Source organism: Arachis ipaensis, chromosome B07 (genome assembly GCF_000816755.2).
Source record: "Arachis ipaensis cultivar K30076 chromosome B07, Araip1.1, whole genome shotgun sequence".
Taxonomy (NCBI): domain Eukaryota; kingdom Viridiplantae; phylum Streptophyta; class Magnoliopsida; order Fabales; family Fabaceae; genus Arachis; species Arachis ipaensis.
Window position 1 is genome coordinate 107,085,225 of NC_029791.2, and position 22,459 is coordinate 107,107,683.

The window sequence follows — 22,459 nt, forward strand, 5'->3', positions numbered from 1 at the left end:
AAAGTGAAAAAGTTGGTAAAATAGTGAAATAAAAAATTAATCATTTTTAAATTAAGATAGTGGGACATACATTTCATAAAAATTACAAAATTAATGATAAATAATCTCTTACTTTACTATTTTACTAACTTTTTCACTTTTTTTTTTTCAAAGTTAAGAGTGATATTCGAATCCAAAATCTCTATGTGAAGAGGGAGACATTATACCATTTGAGTTATAATTCCTTAGCACCAACTTTCTCATTTTAGAAGATCAAAATTCAAGGTTTTTATTTTCAATATTTTATTGCAATTATGTGCAAATATCTTAAAATTGAGTTTGCATGAGATAGTATATTCTTGCGTAAAAACATTTTAATGTCTATATAATTATATATTACCTTAATCTAAAAGCATATTTTGTCAAAAAAAAAAAACCTAAAAGCATATTTTAGTCTTTTCAAAATTAACTATAAAAGGATATTTTTCTTTATTTTAAAATTTATAATTAAAAGGTTTTTTTAATTTTTATAATCTTATACTAAATTACTTAATAGCTCAAGTTGAGTCAGCAAAGTTTGAAGTACTGGATATGGAGAATGCTCTAAGAGCATTTTTTTACCAATTCAAAAACAGATACAGTAGCCTTCTAAACTGGTGTCTTATACAGGGAGGTAATTCAGGAGTTGGTTAAAGATACTCAGGACATCACGAAAGAAGTAAGGGATTTGAAGATGCATCGAAGAAGTTTCAGTGTAATACAGTTGACTCGCAAACCGCAAATGCAAACATTCTTCATGTGTTTACTGATCATCATCACACTCTTCGTCAGATACAAGACCAATGTGCATATATGAAAAAAAGATTGCATATTATACAAAAATGTATTAGAACGGAAGATGTGTCTAGGTTTTAGCTGGCAGATGAAGATCTTGTAGATGCTGATGAATTGAGTGCTGATAGCTCTTTAGTCTCTGAATTGTCAGCTGAATGTGACAGCATTGCTTTCACAAGCAAGTCAAATATACCTACGATTTTTATTCTCCTAGAAAAGTAGCTGAACAGATGGTGCGCCTGAAATCTGATGGAGGCATTGTAACTCAATCTGATGATAAATCGTCAACTATAAGCAAACTTGTGAAAAGCCCAATCCATTGTGGTGCAGCAGTGTCCTCTCTAAGCAAAGAATTAGATGCAACACACGATAGTTTCCATAGACTCTAAGAATTGGATGATGGATCATGTGCTTACCCAAAAGGATTTCATTATTACTCCCATTTATCCATCCATGTACATTATAACTTCTACAATGCTGGATCAATTTTTTCATCTCAAGTGTAATGGAGGAGTCTAATCATATAATAACAAATGACAGATCTCAAGAAGGAGGCTCCATCTTTCCATTTGATGAGGCTGAATGATGAAGCAACTTGTGAGAACGAGACAGAGGTAGTAACATCCCATTTGGTGGTGAAACTGTATGAAACTATTGCTCTTTTTGAGTTTCAACAACCATTGAAGTTTTGTCTTGATGGAAACAAAAACATTTATCTCTGTTCTTTAATTGTCTACAACTCAGGTATTTAATTTTGGGGACGTTGAGCCCACTGATTGCTTCTTAACCAAATTTATGGAAGTTCATGAAACCGTCAAGGAAGCAGATATTACACTGCATGCTTTGACAAAAGCACTTGAAGATTCAAAACAGTTGACTGCTACATGCAAGCAGGTTGGTGAAAGTTTGATGATTGAGAGATCAAGCTTGGCAGAGAAGAGATTCAAAAACAATTCTTTAATGCTTCATAAAGAAGAGAATCAATTACTGCAGGATCACATCCATATCTCTTTGTTGGAGATGTCAAACATGGTTTCAATGCTAAAACAGTGTTTCTTGCAATTTCAAACTGATGTTGAGAAGAAACTCATGATAATGTACTCCGATATTCTTCTGATGGGACAGGATATGTCAAACTTTATGAATATCCTCTCAGGCAATTCATAAAGTTTGACATATCCTGATCAAAATGCTGAGCTGAGGGAGCTATTGGGAGAACTCTATGCAAAGAAATCTGAAGATGAAGAGCAAGTGGACGAACATGAAGAGATGATTAAGGGCTTGGAAAAAGAGGTTGCTAATTTGACCACTTCACTAGAGAATCAGTCACTTTCTTTGTTTGCTAGCATTGAGAATGAACTAACAAAGGTGATAATGGAGAGACCAACTACATGAAGAAGTTTGTATCTTGAATGATAAGCTTGAGATGGCTTCTTCATTGGCTGATGAAAAGGAAGCTATTGCTATGGAAGCTCGTCAGGTATCTATGTGCTGACCATTCTGGTTCTTTATACTTACTATTACTATGACTATTAGGGTGTGTGTGGTTGGAGGAATTATAAATAATTTCTAGGAATTTTAAGATGGAAATATCATATTCTCATATTTGGTTCAAAGTTTGTAAAGCTATTCCTAAGCAAATTTGATTCCAGGGCATCAAAATATCATCATTTCAATTCCCACCTTTCCCTTGGGTATCTTTGATTCCCATGGAAATGGAATCTTTGTAATAAAGTAATACTTGAACCACACACACCCTTAGTGGAATTGCCTTATGTAATATTGAGATCTCATTTGTAGGAATCAGAGTCATGTAAGCTTTATGCTAAGCGAAAGGAAGAGGAAGTCAAGAATCTGGAACATTCTGTTGAGGAGCTTGAGGGCACAATAAATGTATTGGAGGAAAAGGTTAGTTGCATATGCGGTTCACTCATATATGGAAATTCGTAAGGAAATAATTCAAAGTTACCCAAATCCATGCATGGCCTAGTGAGATAATTGCACTGGTCTTCTTATTGACTTTTTACTGGTAACGATCAAAAACTAAAGCTCACGGATTCTGGCAAATGTACCAAATTATTCAAGTAATATCACGGTGAGTAGATATTGTTTCCACGAAGATTAAAGGACTGAGTAAGCAAATATCAGATTGAATATCTAATTAGATCAATAAAACCTGAATTGATGAAGACAAGATTATGTCTTACTTGAAACCTTGAGTGCTTGAATGCTTAAGAGACAATAAATTTGAATATTGATTGAGAGAAGATAATGATGGAAAGATTCAAGGGTTTTGGAGATGTTTATGTTTTAGGAAAATCAAACCATCTATTTTAAAGCATGCAAAAATTTTTTCACGACAAATCTTAATTATCTGATTTCCAATTCCTTGACTCTTCATTGAAAGAGAGATTATTGTTAGTTGAAATGTACCTCAGCATGCACATTCAGATAACAAAAGTGTTCATCCTGATGAGCTGATATCTAGGTTAGAACTCCTAAGTCCTATCCTTTCTTTGATTTTTGTTGTTCTTTAATCTAGATCGATAAAATGTAAACTTGTTTTTGCTTTCAACTAATCATATGTTGTCACATTACTAAGAGTCCCAGAATGATTACATGATAAGTCAAACTCTTGGTGAGTAAGGTCACATTAGATCATGGTTACAACAAACATTCACCCTGGAAGTTGATCAATTAATTTCAATGTATATTGGCTTTTGATTTATTCTTGTATTGTTTATTACTTGGCCGGAATAGCCATTTTTGCTTCTGTTATTCGTTTTGGGTTCCCTTCTCCGTTTCGTTAATCATACAAAAAATGCAAATGCAGGTTATTGGAACTTGATGAGGCACTAAATCGGATAAAGTTTCTTGAAAAGGAAAATGCAGAGCAAGATAAGGAGGTATTCTCCTTAAATTCCAAGAAATTTCATTTCACCAAAAAGGCTATGAAAACCATATGACACCCTTCTTTTGTTTTTGTTTGGTTGTCTCGCATTTTTCTTTATTTGGAAGATTAAAAAGTATCAAGAGTACATCTTCGAACTTGTATTGCATGCTGAAGCTCAAAGCATTGCAGTACCAACAAAAGGTGCACACCACAAGTTCATGTTCTTTTAACTACTTTTCTCGGTCCAATTTTGATTAATACTATTTTTGTGTGGATAACTCAAAACATAGTATCTCTATTATTCTTACCTCGCTTTCACTTTTGCTTCCCAATCCTTCTGGGTTCAGTACAAGTTCCTTGAGTCCATCTTTCGTGAAGTGAAAGCAGAAAATTCAAACTCAACATCAACGGTATCAACATCAGAGGAAATGGAGAAAAGCTCAATAAGGACAAGAGGCTCAAGCTCACCATTCAGATGTATTTCGAATCTTGTTCATCAGATGCATCAGGAGAAAGAACAAGAATTATCAGCAGCAAGGTCTCGTGTGCGGAAGAACTTGAGCCGCTTGCAGCTAGCCGGCTAAAGGAGGTATTTAGCCTTTTTGGTCAGTGTCCTTTGGTTTTGTTTAATATATCCAAGAGAAAATAAAGAATCTGTGAATCATGCCATTATTCATCCAAAAACAAATGAATATCTTCATTTTTTTCGGCTAGATATCTTTTAAAATGGATTCTTAAAGACTAAACTGTGGTGATGACAATTAGCAGCTCAAAAATGGATTAAAATTTTATATTGGATTAGGTGTGAAGGCTGCAAACAAGGCTTGCTGCTGTTGAAAGCATGACTCATGATATCATTCGAGACCTTCTAGGTGTCAAACTGGACATTACCAACTATGCTGTAAGTTTCAGCTTCTTTCTCAAATTGTGGGATTTCCTGGATGCAATTCCTGATTGTGTTGCAATTTTGCTTCTGATATATTTTAGGATTTGATAGATCAAAATCAAATTGTAAAATGGTTAGAAGATGCTCATCATCAAAGAGAAGAATATTCTGCAAAGGTACCTAGTGCTGAGATTATGACCCAACTATTTTTCACCCTTCAGGCACGTGTTTATCTTAGTTTTTACAATTTGGCATTAGGAAAAAGAGAACCTCAACCTGAGGCTGAATGATCTCCTTGAAGAAAGAGAAAGGTTGGTACATCTGGAAAATCATCTGTCAGCAAAGTTATTTTCCTGTATATTTGTAGAATCTATTAGTTTTCTGTTTTTGTAGTATTACTGCTGTTTCCTATCAATCTATCATATAACTTATATCCTTAATGTTTACTTATCAACCAGGCATAGGAACTTCTTATTTTGTAAAATACCATATAAATGGTGGCATGCTACTCTCGCTTAATGTTTACTGAAACACACCACATTTAGGGTTTAGGGTGTGGTACTAGCGTACTGCATTTTTTCGAATCTGGATGACTAAAATAGTACAATTAGTATCTGAGGAAATATTTCAGTGCAAGTTGCCAATTTCAGGACTACTTTAGAGGTTAACTCTAATTTATAAACTTAAAGTTGCACCAAATTTGTTTTTCAATTTTCTTACTACTTTTTTATGGGGGAGTGTACATAATTTTCTTACTGCTAAATTTGTCACCCAGCTGCATATCGGAACTCAAAACTAAAGACGAAGATGTAACTGCTGCTCAAATTGCAGTGCAGCAACTTCAAGAGCGAGATCAGTTGCTTTCTGCACAGAATGAAATGTTGAAGGTATGACACAAGATGCAATTGTGAGCAACACACGTCCACACTAGAATTACAAATTTGTTGTTCACCGTATTTACTGCCTCTTCTTGTAGACGGATAAGACCAACCTAATGAGGAAGATTGCAGAATTGGATGACATGCTGAAAAAATTTATTGGGAAACAAATCACCCAACATCTTTCTCAGTTGTTAAGGATTCAGGCATGCTTCCTTAACCTTCAGTGCTTGGTACTTTTTACCCCCTCTTCTTACTCATGTTCCTTTTATTTTTTGGTTTATAGGTACAGGGTAAGGGTGCTTTGGATTCCAGTAACAATGGACTCAATAGGAGGTTTTCACAAGCTGAACGACTTTCTCGAGTTAATGAGGAACTTGCTTGGTATTGTAAATCAGCTGGCAGTGATTCACACGGCTATAAACCAGATTTTTCTTGTTTGAAGCTGCAGGGTTTAACTTCAACTGTACAGATGCCAGTCTGGTTTTTGAATTGATTCAACCAAAATTGAATCCTTCAATTTTGTAGATTTATTTCCTTGTGTATTTGGTTGCATAAAAATGTGAGTGCATAAAACAATTGTAATATTGGCATTTGCAAACACTTCACAGCCAAATAGTGAGGGAAAAAGTCTGTAATTTTTTGAAAAGGTGCATTTTCACTTGCTTTGTATTTTGTATGCGTTCAATAAATTAGGACAACATTGTTGTCATTGTCTTGAACACTGGGAAGTTGTGAGAAGGGAAGAGGCTTGTAATTCAATTGATTCATAGTATATTTGTTGAATTCATGCACGCCGATGTATCATGTTTCAATATTTTTAATTAAACAGAATGTACAATGCGTTTTGGTTTCTGTAGCAGGTTTCTGTAGCAAGTAAAACGAGGACAACACGCTTCATAAACATGCTTGTACTGCTTTATCTGGCATAGACTTCTGAAACCAGAATAGAAATCTATTCTTCAATATAACCCTTGTGACACTATAGCAAAGCAACTTCTCAAAACTATGTTCATAATATTTAATTAAAAGACAACTTTTGGAATCATAAAAATCAAGAAATTAATTGAATTTAATTTTCATGCCCTGACACTGTAAAATATGTCGTGCAATCATATCCAACCTTTTGAATCACTATTCACGTAGTTAATGTAAAAAATAGTTATTTTTGCTGATTTACTGTTATATTATTAAATACACGTGTAAAACTACTCTAAACTGGAGAGTGTATCAATAAACTTCACAAACTTTGAGGAAACCATAATACAAACTAGAAATAAAAGATAGTTTTGTATTCAACATTGATATATGATGGATGCACAATTATATACTTTTGCATATATGCGATTATATGTCTTTTATAATGGGTCCAGAAAAAACAAAATGCATGTTCTATTAGTTGTTTCTTGGTTGTAAAGCACAAACATAATGTGATTCTTCCCTCCACAAAAGGGAAGAAAAAGAGTTTTACCAATATTGGATTATATGAATAAAATGTCCTATAATCAAGTGCACGACCCTTGAAACTGTTTGGTGAAGGTTCATAAATACATGGACACTCATTCGGGTGGTAAAACTTGAACTCAATTAGGACAAATTACCCCTACAACAATACATCCAATAATTAAGATAATATTTTTAAATATTATCTCCTCTTTTTTCCACCTTTCCCAGATTTGTTGGAAGCTCCTGCATTTGATGTTGACACAGCCGCCTCCTGCTTCTTTGTCCTTCCATGATGTTTGGGTACCATGTCTGCAACACGAAGCATTAGCTGTTTTCCTGCAAGAAAAATAACAACCAGTTTCAATAATTTGTTATGTTTGTGCAACAAATGAGAAGTAACAATAAAAATGTTTTTCTCAACATTCTAATATGGACTCTAAACTTCAGCCTCGTTGAAGCAGCTCTCCCTCATCTATGGAAAAGGGAAAACTAATAGCAGTAACCTACCACATGGTAAAACCATGGAGCAGCATAAGAAAAATCTACCACGACCTCATGTCGTGGTTAATGTTATTTGGAATAAATTACTATCAACAACTAAGACCATCCAACATCAGGACATGATTCCCATCAACTCCAAAGCTAGCAACAAGTAAATACATCAAGATTCGAAAGTATTAGGATACTACCGATGCTACAAAGGGAAACGACATTTTATGACTTGAGTCTTGTCAAACTTTCAACTCTATAGTCACCAATAAACATGACCTAAAAATATGCCACCCTAATAAGCAACACCTGCGCTAGACTTTAATCTAATTGATTTAGGGGAATTTCATATTGATGTTTGCAACCCAATCCATGACTATTTGCAGATAACAAAAGTCAAGGAACACTTGGATTGAACATTCAACAGTAAAGATTCAGCCAACACCCAACAGCTATTGATGTTAGAGAAAAACAATATCAGAGTACTACATTGATTTAACTTTACATAAACATAAAGTAAAATGGGTAGTCACAAAAATTTGATTACAAATCTATATTGAACAACTTACTGGATGAGATAGTGGGATTAAAAAGAGTGCCATCTTCCTTCTTTAGTAACACCCTCACTCTCCCTTTTTGCATGAAATCACGCGGGTAAGCCTTGTCAATCTGTGTTCATCAACAAAGTTACCATACATAAATAAAAATCTAATAGCAATAAATATTCATAAAACCCAAAAATTCTTTAAAGATACCTCAATTGCAAAAGGGAGTTTCAGATAGCTGCAGCAATCGCCAATTTCAGCACACGTGGGATTCTCGCAAGCTTTGCTGAGTCCAATTCGTCTTCCTTCTGCCATCGTCTTCTTAGAATTCATGTAAACAGGGTACAACACAATCCACCTCTTTATATTCGGCAATTCACCATCCACGTTCATTATCAAGGTTCTGAAAATCGGTCCGGTCATCAAACCGCATTAGTCATTGATTCACTGGTCTAACCGGTTCAACCATGGTTCAACCGGAATAACTATTTTATAATAAAATAATAAATAAAATATAAATAAACACAATAAAACATAATTATAGTCTAATTTGGTTCACTAGTTCAACCAGTCCAACCGTGGTTCAACCAGAAAAATAATTTATAGTAAAATAATAAATAAATATCCTAAAAAAGTACAAACTTAAAAATAGTAACAATCAATCTTTAATGTCCGAACAAATAATGTAGCATTTGTCCAAACTCAAATAAATAATGTAGCATTTGCCGAAACTGGAATAAATGAAGTCTCGAAGTATTAAAAGGGATAACCAAGAAACTGATGAACTTCCCAGAAAATAAGAAGCAAACATCCAAGTACCATGATGTATATCATTTGATGACTAAGATTAAATTATTATTATTGCATAATGACATGATACTCATACTTTATATGGGAAAATAAGATGGAAATCAAAGATAAAACTTTGTCACCATATCACCATATTTAAAAACTCATATATCCACCTTAAACTAAGACAAATGAAGTAGAGGCAATAAAATGAATTGGAGTTCAATTAATCACTGATGAATGACAATAATGAAGCTAAAGGCATAATACCTAACAGACGAATTGAATGACTTAGAATTAAAAAATAATTAAATATTCGTATATAAAAACAGCATCATAGAAAAGTTCATCTAAGTCAAATGCCGGCTTATTCACAACCAAAAAGAAAATCTTCAAATAAGAAGAATTCATACCACAAGGACAAACACAACAAAGAATTAAAACAAGTTAACATATAACACAAGAATAATTAACAAATTATAAGATCAGCACACTAAGAAAATTACACCAAATTATAGCAAATTACAACTTACAAGACAACAACACCAATTAAAATTTAAAATAAAGCAACACCAATAATTAAATCACAATAACACAATAAAAAGTTACACAAGAGCGACAAACTTTTTCAAAGATTAACAAGGATTATCAAAATTTCAGGCAGCATCACTACTTTCTTTGATTGATCATGATTAAGGTGGTGGTTGTTGTTCTTGAAGCAATTCGGGTTATCTAAGAGTATGCTTTGAGAAAAGGGTACTTGAAGCTTTCTATGCTTCCTCACTCTTGCATGACCCAAACCATTGTGAAGCAAAAAAGCAACTTTCTTGAACCTTAATAACACAGCTTTCACCAGTTTCCACCATTAAATTCCTATTCTGAACTTGATCCCCTGGCTGAGACAAAATACTAAGAACTCCATGATATCTTTCAACAACTAATCTATTAGCTTGTTCAACTTCCTCCATTCTTAACTAACTTATCTAAGTTAATCAAAAACTCTCAAATCAAAAGCTAAACATGCCTTAATACTAGAAAAACATGAACATCTGAGTTATCAACACAGATACCATACATTCAGTCATAAGTGGCATACAAAAAGACCCATATGTAAAGAATCCCATTTTTTTCAAAGGGAGCCACAAAAATAGGATTTTTCATGTTCAAGTCTCAATTCCATCAAAGGATGAAAAAGGGTCAATTTTTTTTTCTTTTGTTTATGTTTTCTGTTGTTGGTAGAACAAACAAAGACCCTGGGATCAGAACTAACTAATAGGAGTTAGAAGAAATTGCAGCATATCTATATCTGTTTTAGAAAATAAATAAAAATAAAAAAAATTTAACCGAAATTCAACCGAGGTTCAACCAGTTTAATTAAATATAAAATAAATTATTTATAATTTATCATTAAAAATTTATTTTAAGTTGTTCCATCTCCACACCACAATTAGAATTGGTTTTAAACAAATTAACTCAGCAAAATACATAGCACCACGATCAGAAGATTAACTCAGCAAAAAAGAATTAACCATCAACAAATTATTCCAAAAAGTTTAACAAAGTACTACCATCAACACAGCCATTTAACAAACAGAACAGCATCAACAAAAAGGACACGAAATCAATTATTTTCATAATTTTTCATACAAAATTAATTAAAAAATAACAAAATAATCAGACACTCATTAATTGAATATTTCAGGTTCAGAATCATACAAAGAAATTTAAAATCATAGAAATTAACAAAAGAAAAAAATGAACCAAGCATACGGTGACGGAGGAGGAACGAAATCCGCGAAGGAGGAACCATACATATGGTGACAGAGGAACGAAACCCGCGAGAGAGAAACCAAGCTGACGGCGAGGGAGGAAAGGCAAGACAGAGACGAGGATCGAGCAAACTTACCAGCGAGGGAGGAATCAAACTGATCGGGATTGAAGAGGAGACTATGCGGACGTAGAGAAGACGGCCACAAGCTTCGATCTGCAAGTCCAGAGGCGACGACGTAGAAGAGAAGAACTTCGATCTGACCCTCTGTCTGTCACTGCCGACGACAACGTGAGGAGAAGAGTTCGGCGACGGCGGGGCTGGGCGCTGGCTGCTGGTTGGGCATGAAGTCTGAGTGAGTGAGAGAGAGAGAAAGGAGGTATTTAGAGTTAGGATTTGGATTAATTTTAAATAAAGTGTGATGTTCTATTTTTGAATAGTTTTTATTTCATATTTATTCTTGGTTTTACCTATAAAATTAATGGTGACTGGTGAGAAATCACACTTTATTTTTTAAAGTAAAATTCAAACTTTAGAAGATTCAAATCTTAGAGTTAGTGGGTTATTGCTTTTGCTTGGAGGATTGAGATTTGGCCATTTGGGAGCGTTTCTTTTTTTTTTTTCTCCAAAAACTAAACGGTCCGATTTGGAAAAAGGGGCTTTTTTTTTTAATTTGAATTGGGTTTATTCTCTAAAAGCTCAGTCGGTTTCAACTGTTCACCAGTTAACTATCGGTTTGGTCGATTTTTTATCGATTGTGTGCAGAGCGGTTTGTCGCATCAATCGAACTTGTCAAAAGACCGGTTCTCAATTAATCCGGTCAAATCAGTTGGTCCGATTCAATTTTCAGAACATTGATTCAAAGTTTTGCAAGGCTGAGAAGAATGAGAGTGAGAGTGAGAGTGAGAGGCATGGTTCAGTGAAAGTAAGTCAAATTTGCCAAAAACGATGCCATTTCTTTTAAACCGGCCAGTTCTAGTTCGATGGTTCTTCTCCAATTTTTTGAGAAACGATTTCACGGGTTAACTAGACTGTGATTGCTACCGATTCACAGTTAGACCGATCGAACTGGCCGATTTAGTCCGATTTTCAGAACCATGATATAAACCTTAAATCATCATCCAAATAGAAAATACCACATCAACCAAAGTCTTATGATCTTATCAAAGTATAAACTCAAAAGTTAAATAATATTTGATCTCATCAATTAATAACAATGTAATACTCGTTATATTATTAAGACAATCACAATTTATGTACAATTTTAACAAGATTGTTAGCACAAAATTAACAAAGATTAATAAGGATAAACACAAGACTGATCATAATACACAAGTAATAATCTCAAATTTATAAAAATTGAATGATTTATAAATTGCTTAGAATAATATTAACATTAACAATTGATAAATGAATATTTTAACCTTAAACTCTATTGAATATGCGGTAACATGGCCTAAATAACAATTTAACTATTTTAATTAGTACACAACTCCAAACACAATGAGTATTCTGCTTAATACACTCCTTAAAGTGGTCCCAAATCATTTTCATTACTTTTACAGCATTTTTATTCCCTACTGAGAATGTGTGGTTTGTTCTCACCCCATAAATTTACACCCTTTCAGTGACAGGTTCGAAGACTCAGTAAGAAGCTGCAGACGATTAGTAGATTTGGTATTCTTTGATTTTAATTAATAGAAACAAAATTTTCTGGCATTTTCTTAAAAATTGAAACGCGATATCGACTTAAAGGCTCAATATTAAATATTAAATAGTTAAAACGAGTTAGTAACGCCTTACTTTTGGTACGATCATGACATGCTAAAATTAGGGTGTTACACAAATAGTATACCTGTCGTGCATTTTGAGGTAGAATAAAATGATCATAGTGCCTATATTTTCTGGTCACATTTACTTCAGTGATATTGTAATCCTTGTGCTTTCGTGTTTTTTGTCACTCATACCATTGACATTTAAATACGCACACCTTGTACGTAGTGCGACCAAAATACTTTAATTGAATTATCTTGTGCAACACACCATACCAATCAGAATTACCACCGCCTAAATCCCCACGAACCCAAACCCCGGTGTTATCTATTTTCTTTCCAATCGACCATTGTAAATAACGGAACCGATATCCATTAGCATTGTATATCGAGTAGCTTGTGCCCTTATTCATTGGACCCTAACTAGGTGTAACCAGTTCTGAATCTATTGTGTCAGCTAGATGCACTTTGACGTATTCTTTAAACCAATTAAAACAATTGTTCAATGATGTGTCAGGATTTGTTTCTTGAAATAACCAATGATATAGTAGGATAAATAAGAAAATTTTAGTGTAATGAGGTTTTGATTAGATGACGAAGATAGTATCTTACTAAATGCAACAGTTATGAAGACTTAAAAACTCACATCAGGTAAGGTGAAACCTGGTCATAGTACAATACATGCAGATGTGCGGCATCCATTTCTTTTTTCTCTAACCAATATTCACTACCTGCGCTCATTGCAACTCCTTCGAGAACAAATATTGGATACGTTGGTCCTCTTGATGAGGATTCTCCCCTCTCATCATTCTTTCCAACTCTTACTATGTGATCCAACATGGGGCTCAAAATAGAAGGAGCAAAATGCATATGTTTCTTTAGCTAGGAATGCTTCGCAGATACTACCCTCGATTCGAGCTCTGTTTTTTACGGTGCACTTGAATGATTCAATCATCCTCTCAAATGAGTACATCCACCTAAATTGGACTCGCTCACATACTCTTATTTTGTACGGCAGGTAGATTGCTAAGTGTTCCATGACGTCAAAAAATTCAGGAAAGAATATTCTCTCTGACTTACAAAGTATGATCGAAATGTTCTTCTCCATAACTGTGAGATCATTTACGTTAAGTTTTGTAGCACATAAAATGATGATCAATATCAAGGAACCTTTGATGACAATCAAAATACAAATTATTATCCTCATTCATCAGCCAAAATGCCTTTGTATCTTCCATACAAATGGGACACAACATTCTGCCATGAGTGGACCAACTTGGTAATATCCTGTATGCAAAAAATTATTAATAGTCAACATCAACACAACATGCAGTTGGGAGTTTGTCTTGGTTGAAATATCATACGTTTCTACACCATTAACCCACAATTTCAACAACTCATCCACAAGGGTTGCAAAAAGACATCTATTTTGGCATTTGGATTGCTTGGACCATGTATGATACAGGTTAGGAACATGTATCATGTATGGGTCCTTCATGCACATTTCGAAAGGTAGGTTATAAGGAGTCACCACTACAGGCGAACAAAAGTACGCGTTACTGAAATTAAAATTTGGTGTAAACCCGTTGGTGCATGAATCCCTACACCTTCGTACAGCTGTACCAGCAAGTGTACTGGGCATTTATTATTATTATTATTTATTATGTGATTATTATTACTTGGTATTCTTTGATATATGATTTTAATTAATAGAAACAAAATTTTCTGGCATTTTCTTAAAAATTGAAACGCGATATCGACTTAAAGGCTCAATATTAAATAGTAAATAAGTAAAACGAGTTAGTAACGCCTTACTTTTGGTACGATCATGACATGCTAAAATTAGGGTGTTACACAAATAGTATACCTGTCGTGCATTTTGAGGTAGAATAAAATGATCATAGTGCCTATATTTTCTGGTCACATTTACTTCAGTGATATTGTAATCCTTGTGCTTTCGTGTTTTTTGTCACTCATACCATTGACATTTAAATACGCACACCTTGTACGTAGTGCGACCAAAATACTTTAATTGAATTATCTTGTGCAACACACCATACCAATCAGAATTACCACCGCCTAAATCCCCACGAACCCAAACCCCGGTGTTATCTATTTTCTTTCCAATCGACCATTGTAAATAACGGAACCGATATCCATTAGCATTGTATATCGAGTAGCTTGTGCCCTTATTCATTGGACCCTAACTAGGTGTAACCAGTTCTGAATCTATTGTGTCAGCTAGATGCACTTTGACGTATTCTTTAAACCAATTAAAACAATTGTTCAATGATGTGTCAGGATTTGTTTCTTGAAATAACCAATGATATAGTAGGATAAATAAGAAAATTTTAGTGTAATGAGGTTTTGATTAGATGACGAAGATAGTATCTTACTAAATGCAACAGTTATGAAGACTTAAAAACTCACATCAGGTAAGGTGAAACCTGGTCATAGTACAATACATGCAGATGTGCGGCATCCATTTCTTTTTTCTCTAACCAATATTCACTACCTGCGCTCATTGCAACTCCTTCGAGAACAAATATTGGATACGTTGGTCCTCTTGATGAGGATTCTCCCCTCTCATCATTCTTTCCAACTCTTACTATGTGATCCAACATGGGGCTCAAAATAGAAGGAGCAAAATGCATATGTTTCTTTAGCTAGGAATGCTTCGCAGATACTACCCTCGATTCGAGCTCTGTTTTTTACGGTGCACTTGAATGATTCAATCATCCTCTCAAATGAGTACATCCACCTAAATTGGACTCGCTCACATACTCTTATTTTGTACGGCAGGTAGATTGCTAAGTGTTCCATGACGTCAAAAAATTCAGGAAAGAATATTCTCTCTGACTTACAAAGTATGATCGAAATGTTCTTCTCCATAACTGTGAGATCATTTACGTTAAGTTTTGTAGCACATAAAATGATGATCAATATCAAGGAACCTTTGATGACAATCAAAATACAAATTATTATCCTCATTCATCAGCCAAAATGCCTTTGTATCTTCCATACAAATGGGACACAACATTCTGCCATGAGTGGACCAACTTGGTAATATCCTGTATGCAAAAAATTATTAATAGTCAACATCAACACAACATGCAGTTGGGAGTTTGTCTTGGTTGAAATATCATACGTTTCTACACCATTAACCCACAATTTCAACAACTCATCCACAAGGGTTGCAAAAAGACATCTATTTTGGCATTTGGATTGCTTGGACCATGTATGATACAGGTTAGGAACATGTATCATGTATGGGTCCTTCATGCACATTTCGAAAGGTAGGTTATAAGGAGTCACCACTACAGGCGAACAAAAGTACGCGTTACTGAAATTAAAATTTGGTGTAAACCCGTTGGTGCATGAATCCCTACACCTTCGTACAGCTGTACCAGCAAGTGTACTGGGTCATCCAAGTAATACTTGAGCAAGACAGGGTCGATCCTATGAGGATTGTGGCTTGAAACAAGCTATGGTTATCTTGCAGGTCTTAGTCAGGCGGATAGAAGAGTTATTCGTAATTTGTATTTGTGAGATCTAAACTAAATTGACATGTAAATAAAATAAAGTACTCTGTATATTAGAAGGGAATCAGTAATAGGAATATGGTTAAGGATTGGAGTTGCTTTGTCTTTCTGAATTAACTCTGGTATTACTGTCTTCTTTGTTTGTAAGTGATTTCTTGTATGGCAGGCTGTATGTGATCAACGCCATGGGCCATGGTCGTCAATCTCCTCTTCTCCAAATCAAACACCATTGGCTGTGGTCATCCAATCTGACGGAGGGTGAAGCTCTAGCAGTTCATTCTCCTGGCGATCCTACTCAAAATACCACAGACAAGGTTGAATCTTCCGGGTCAGAGAATGTTGCTTCTTTGAGTTCTAGCCTCTACCACAGAGACCATAATCTTCCCGGAAATTGGCTGAAATGGTGTCTCGAGAAGTCCCCGACGAAATCGTGGATTAGCCATTTGAGAGATGTATAGTCAAGCTGGCGATTCGTACTTTCCAGTCACGTATTCACATGAATCCAAGTAGACACGGGTAGTTGTCAGGCACACGGTCCTAGTATGATGAACAGAGCTGATTGTCACTGATCATCCTATTCACCATGTTGAAAAATGAGTATACATCTTAGAATTAAATCAAACACGGATCGAAGAGAAACAATAATACTTTTATTAATTCATAGGACTCAACAGGGTTCCACCCCTCAACCTAGGAGGTTTAGAAACTCATACTAATAGAAAATACAATGGTAAAACTCGAATATGGTGTAAAGTCTCAGTAAAAGATATTGTAAAAGTTGTGAATAACATAAATCTAATCCCTTAAATACTAAACAAATGACTAGTAAGGGTAAAAAGTCTTTTTAGTGCTAAAATCCACTTTTGGGGCCCACTTGGTGAGTGTTTGGGCTGAGCTTTACAAACTCAAAGTAGAATCTAAAAATGTGAATTTAACACTAAAACCTATAAAACTTAATAAAAACTAAACAAAACATACTAAAAACTATATGAAGATGATGCCAAAAAGCATATAAAATATCCGCTCAGTACAACACCAAACTTAGACTGTTGCTTGTCCCCAAGCAACCAAAAACACAATAGGATAAAAAAAAGAAAATTAAGATACAATAAATTTCTAAGTTTCCAATGAAGCTTAGTTACAATCAGATGAGTGGGACTTTGTAGCTTTTTGCTTCTAAATAGTTTTGGCATCTCACTATCCATTGAAACTTAGAATGGTTGGCATCTTTAGGAACTTAGAATCCAGATGATATTATTAACTCTCCTAGTTCGGTTCTTTTTTATTCTTGAATACAGCTTTCTGAGTCTTGGCCGTGACCCTAAGCATTTTGTTTTCCAGTATTACCACCGGATACATAAATGCCACAGACACTTTACCTGGGTGAACCTTTTTAGATTGTGATTCATCTTTTCTAGAATCCCCATATAGAGATGTCTAGAGTTCTTAAACACACTCTTTTTCATTTGGATCACGACTTTAACCACTCAGTCTCAAGCTTTTCACTTGACACCTTCATGCCACAAGCACATGGTTAGGGACAGCTTGGTTGAGCCGCTTAGGCCAGGATTTTATTCCTTTAGGCCCTCCTATCAATTAATGCTCAAAGCCTTAGATCCTTTTACCCTTGCCTTTTGGTTTAAAGGGTTATTGGCTTTTTGCTCTTGCCTTTTGGTTTAAAGAGCTTTTGGCTTTTTCTGTTTGCTTTTTATTTTTTATTTTTTTGCCATTTTTTCTTTCTCTTTTTTTTTTCGCATGCAAGCTTTTTCTTTTTCTTTTTGCTGCTTTCTCTTGCTTCAAGAATCAATTTATTTAGATTTTCAGATTACCAATAATACTTTTCCTTTTTTCTTATTCTTTCAAGAGTCAACATTCTAAAATTCCAACTTCAAATATGCACTGTTTATTCATACATTCAGAAAATAAAAGCAATGCCACCACATCAACATAATTAAACTATTCTTATTTTAAACTTGAAACTCATGTATCTCTCAATTTTTTTCAATTAAAATTTTCTTTAAGCAAGGTGAGAGATATATGGAACATTTTACAACTTTAAGACATCAATGCAAATGATCATGCAACAAGAACAAGAGAACAGATAAAACATAACAGAAAATAGAAAAATACAACAGGAAAGGAGATAAAGAGAACGAATCCACCTTTAATGGTAGCGGCTAATGCTCCTCCTTGAGGATCCAATGTGATGCTTGATCTCTTCAATGTCACTCCTTTGCCTCTGTTGTTCGTCCCTCAAAGCCCTTTGTTCTTCCCTTATGGCTCTTTGATCTTCTCTTATTTCATTGAGGGTGGTGGAATGCTCTTGATGCTCCACCCTCAATTGCTCCATGTTAGTGCTTAGTTCTCCAAGAGAAGTCTGCCATTGATCCCAATAGCTTTGAGGAGAAAAATATATCCCTTGAGGCATCTCAGAGATCTCATACTGAGGCGGCTGCACAGGCTCTTGTGCATGCTCTCTAGTTTGCTCCATCCTCTTTTTAGTGATGGGCTTGTCCTCCCCAATGGAAATATCTCATTCTATGACAATTCCAGCTAAATTGAATAGATGACAGATGAGGTGTGGGAATGACAACCTTGCATTGGTGGAAGGCTTCTCAGCTATCTTGTACAGTTCTTGAGGGATCACCTCATGTACTTTCACCTCAATTCCAATCATGATGCAATGAATCATGATGGCTCAGTCAATAGTCACTTCTGACCAGTTGCTAGTGGGGATGATGGAACGTTGGATGAATTCCAACCATCCTCTAGCTATGGGCTATAGGTCAAGCATTCTTAGTTGAATGGGCTTGCCTTGGGAATCCCTTCTCCATTGTGCTCCTTCCACACAGATATCTGAGAGCACTTGATCGAATCTCTGATCAAAGTTGACTCTCCTAGTGTAAGGATGTGGGTCCCCTTGCATCAGAGGCAAGTTGAATGCCAATCTCACACTTTCCGAGCCGAAATCTAAGATTCACCCTCGGACCATGGTGATCCAATTCCTTGGATTTGGGTTCACACTAGTGTCATGGTTTTTAGTAACCCATGCATTAGCATATAACTCTTGCACCATTAGAATCCAACATCTTGAATGGGATTGGTTAGGACTTCCCAACCTCTTTTCCGGATCTCTCTTCGGATTTCTGGATACTCATTCTTCTTGAGCCTGAAAGGGACCTCAGGGATCACTTTCTTCTCTGCAAGTACTTCATAGAAGTGGTCGTGATGAGCTTTGGTGATGAATCTCTCGATCTCCCAAGATTCAGAGGTGGCGGCTACTACCTTTCCTTTCCTCTTTCTAGAGGATTCTCCAACCTTGGGTGCTATGAATGGTAATGGAAAGAAAAAAAACTAATCTTTTTCCAACACCAAACTTAAAATTTTTGCTCGTCCTCGAGCAAAAATAAAGAAAAGAGAAGAATGGAGTAGAAAAAGAAGAAAATAGAAGAAGATAGAGGGAGAGAGAGGGCTCGGCCGTGGGGATTTATGAGTGTATGAGAGGTGTGTGTATGAAGGGTTATGAAGAGGGGTATTTATAGGAAGTGGGATAGGTTAGGGTTCAGCCATGGGTTGGGTTTTGGGTGGGAAATTTGATTTTGAAGTGGGTGGGGGTTGGTGGGAGTTATGATGGTTTTGGGAAAGTGATATGGATGTGATTGGGTTAGGGTTTATAGGGAAGTGTGTACGGGGAAGGGTGAAAGTAAGTGGGGTAGGTGAAGATATTATGGGACCCACTGGTCTTGAGAGGCTAGGGAATTCAGATTCCCTGCCCTCTGCACTGGCGTTTGAACGCCCAGGGTCTGCTCTCTGGTTGGCGTTCAATGCCAGCAATGCTGCCCATTTGGGGCGTTGCACGCCCAGCCAGAGCTCCCTGGCTGGCGTTCAACTTCAATAACACTCCATCCAGAGTGTTCTGTTTTCTCTGCTGAATAATTCTGTCTCAGTTCTAACTGCTGCATATAATCATGACCCTAAAAAAACTTAAAGAAAAACAAAATGAAAGAAAATATAAATAAATAATTACTTAAGGTTGGGTTGCCTCCCAACAAGCGCTTCTTTAACGTCATTAGCTTGACGGTTAGCTCCTTACGGAGGTGAGTATGGGCTCAGATTTTTGCCTCTTATAGTGAACTTTCTTCCTGTCTTCTCATGAATGAGCTCCACATGCTCTAAAGAAAGGATACGGCTCACTGTATGTGATAAGACTGGTTTCTTAGTGAAGACAACTCTCATACCAGGTGAGAGGCCTCCAGTTGGGACTTTCTTGTCCCTCCAGCCTTTAGGTACTTTCTTCTTAGTACCTTTGTGCTTAGAGCTTGTTGATGGCTGACTAATATCAAACTTAGAATTTATATTTGGGGGCTCTGTAAAGCTCTACACAGAAAGAGAGGGTTGGAACACTAGGTGTTGCACAGTTATCTCTCTTTTAGATGGAGAATTTGGATGAGGCATCTTAAACAAGATGTCATCCTCACCCAGTTGTAGAATCAGTTCTCCCTTAGTCACATAAATGATAGCATTGGCAGTGGCTAGGAAAGGTCTTCCAAGGATGACAGAGTCATCCTCATCCTTTCCAATATCCAAGACTATGAAGTTTGCAGGGATGTAGTGGTTTTCAAATTTTATCAAGACATCCTCTACAAAGCCATATGGCTTCCTCATTGTCTTGTCTGCCATTTCTAGTGAGATGTTTGTAGCTTTCACCTTAATGATGCCCAACTTCTCCATTACAGAAAGTAGCATGAGGTTTATGCTTGACCCTAAGTCACACAGAGCCTTTTCAAAGGTCATAGTGCCTATGGTGCAAGGAATCAGGAAGCGTCCACGATCTGGAAGCTTCTGAGGTAGCTTCTGCTGAACCAAAGCATGGAGTTCTTTGGAAAGCAATGGAGGTTCTTCCTCCAGAGGCTTTGTACCAAATAACTTGGTATTAAGCTTCATTAGAGCTCCTAGAAAACGAGCAACTTGCTCTTCCCTAGTGTCTTCATCCTCTTCAGAGGATGAGTATTCATCAGAACTCATGCACTGCAGAAGTGTATGCAAAGGACCCTCTATGGTCTTTAGGTGAGCCTTGGCTCCCTTTGGTTCTGGGATAGGGGTTTCTTGAGTGGGAATTGAGCACTTAGAAGGTGTGCTTTTACTGGCATTCAATGCCAGCTCTGTTAGCTCTTTGGGTGTTGAATGCCCATGCTGTGCACCCTTACTGGCATTAAACGCCAGTTTCTCTATCCTTTTGGGCGTGGAACGCCCAGCAGGGGTATCCTTGCTGGCGTTCAATGCCAGTTTCCCTGTCTATGTGGGCGTTGAACGCCCAGTGAGGGGTTTCTCACTGGCGTTCAGCGCCAGACTGCCTGACTATTTGGGCGTTAAAATGCCCAGTGAGGGGTTCCTCACTAGCGTTCAATGCCAGAGATCCTGCATGTTTGGGTGTTGAACGCCCAGCCAATACTCCCTGGCTGGCGTTCAACGCCAGCTCTGCTGCCAGGTTGGGCATTGAACGCCCAGTGAGGGCTTCTTTACTGGCGTTCAGCGCCAGGCTTGCTGCCAGATTGGGCGTTGAACGCCCAGTGATATGTTCTTCACTGGCGTTTAACACCACCCCATTCTCTCTAGATTCGGCCTCGGCCTCAGAGGTGATGACCTTGCACTCTTCTCTTGGGTTCACTTTAGTGTTGCTTGGAAGAGTGTCAGGAGGAGTCTCAGGGATCCTCTTGCTCAGTTGACCAACTTGTACCTCCAAATTTCTAATGGAGGACCTTGTTTCATTCATGAAACTATGAGTGGTTTTAGAGAGGCTGGAAACCAAAGTTACTAAGTCAGAAAGGCTCTGCTTAGAGGTTTTTATATTCCCTTGAGAAAATAGAAATGGTGGTCTGTTATTGAACCTATTCTGGTTCCTTCCACCTTGATTATTGCTGAAGCCTTGCTAAAGCTTCTGTTGATCCTTCCATGAAAGATTAGGATGATTCCTCCATGAAGGATTGTAGGTGTTTCCATAGGGTTCTCCCATGTAATTCACCTCCATCATGGTGGGTTGATCAGGATCATAAGCTTCTACTTCAGAAGAAGTTTCCTGAGTACTGCCAGCTGCAGTTGGCAGTCCAATCAGATGTTGAGAGATCATATTGACCTGTTGGGTCAAGATCTTATTTTGAGCCAATATGGCATTCAGAGTATCAACTTCAAGAACTCCTTTCTTCTGAAGGATCCCATGATTTACAGGATTCCTCTCAGAGGTGTACATGAATTTGTTCTTTGCAACCATCACAATGAGTTCTCTTGCTTCTACAGGTGTTTTCTTCAAGTGGAGTGATCCACCTACAGAGCTGTCCAATGAGATTTTGGACATGTCAGACAGACCATCATAGAACACGCCTATGATAGACCATTCTGAGAGCATGTCAAGAGGACATCTTCTGATCAATTGCTTGTATCTTTCCCAAGCTTCATAGAGGGATTCACCTTCTCTTTGTCTGAAAATTTGAACTTCCACTCTAATTTTGGTCATCCTTTGAGGGGGAAAGAATTTAGCCAGAAAAGCATTAACCAGCTTTTCCCAAGAGTCTAGGCTCTCTTTTGGTGGAGAATCCAACCATATCTTAGCTTTGTCTCTTACAGCAAAGGGAAAGAGCATA

At 36.5% G+C, this 22,459-nt stretch overlaps 1 protein-coding gene and 1 pseudogene across 4 annotated transcripts; one reads left to right on the forward strand and one right to left on the reverse strand.

Annotated features, from left to right (window-relative positions):
- Window positions 1-6,242, forward strand: part of LOC107607587 — a 9,313-nt pseudogene extending 3,071 nt beyond the window's left edge.
- LOC107610123 (signal recognition particle 19 kDa protein) lies at window positions 6,835-10,920 on the reverse strand. 4 transcript variants are annotated; one of them, XM_016312203.2, is made up of 5 exons: window positions 10,803-10,881; window positions 10,552-10,750; window positions 8,161-8,353; window positions 7,975-8,074; window positions 6,835-7,252 (listed from the first exon to the last, which is right to left on the reverse strand). In XM_016312203.2, exons 3-5 carry the CDS (start codon window positions 8,341-8,343, stop codon window positions 7,116-7,118), a joined length of 420 nt encoding a protein of 139 aa, XP_016167689.1. In that variant the 5' UTR covers window positions 8,344-8,353; window positions 10,552-10,750; window positions 10,803-10,881; the 3' UTR covers window positions 6,835-7,115. The 4 variants fall into 4 exon arrangements, with proteins under 4 accessions (XP_016167689.1, XP_020961845.1, XP_020961846.1 ...); XM_021106186.1 differs by having other exon boundaries at window positions 10,646-10,750; window positions 10,803-10,821; XM_021106187.1 differs by lacking the exon at window positions 10,803-10,881 and having other exon boundaries at window positions 10,552-10,779.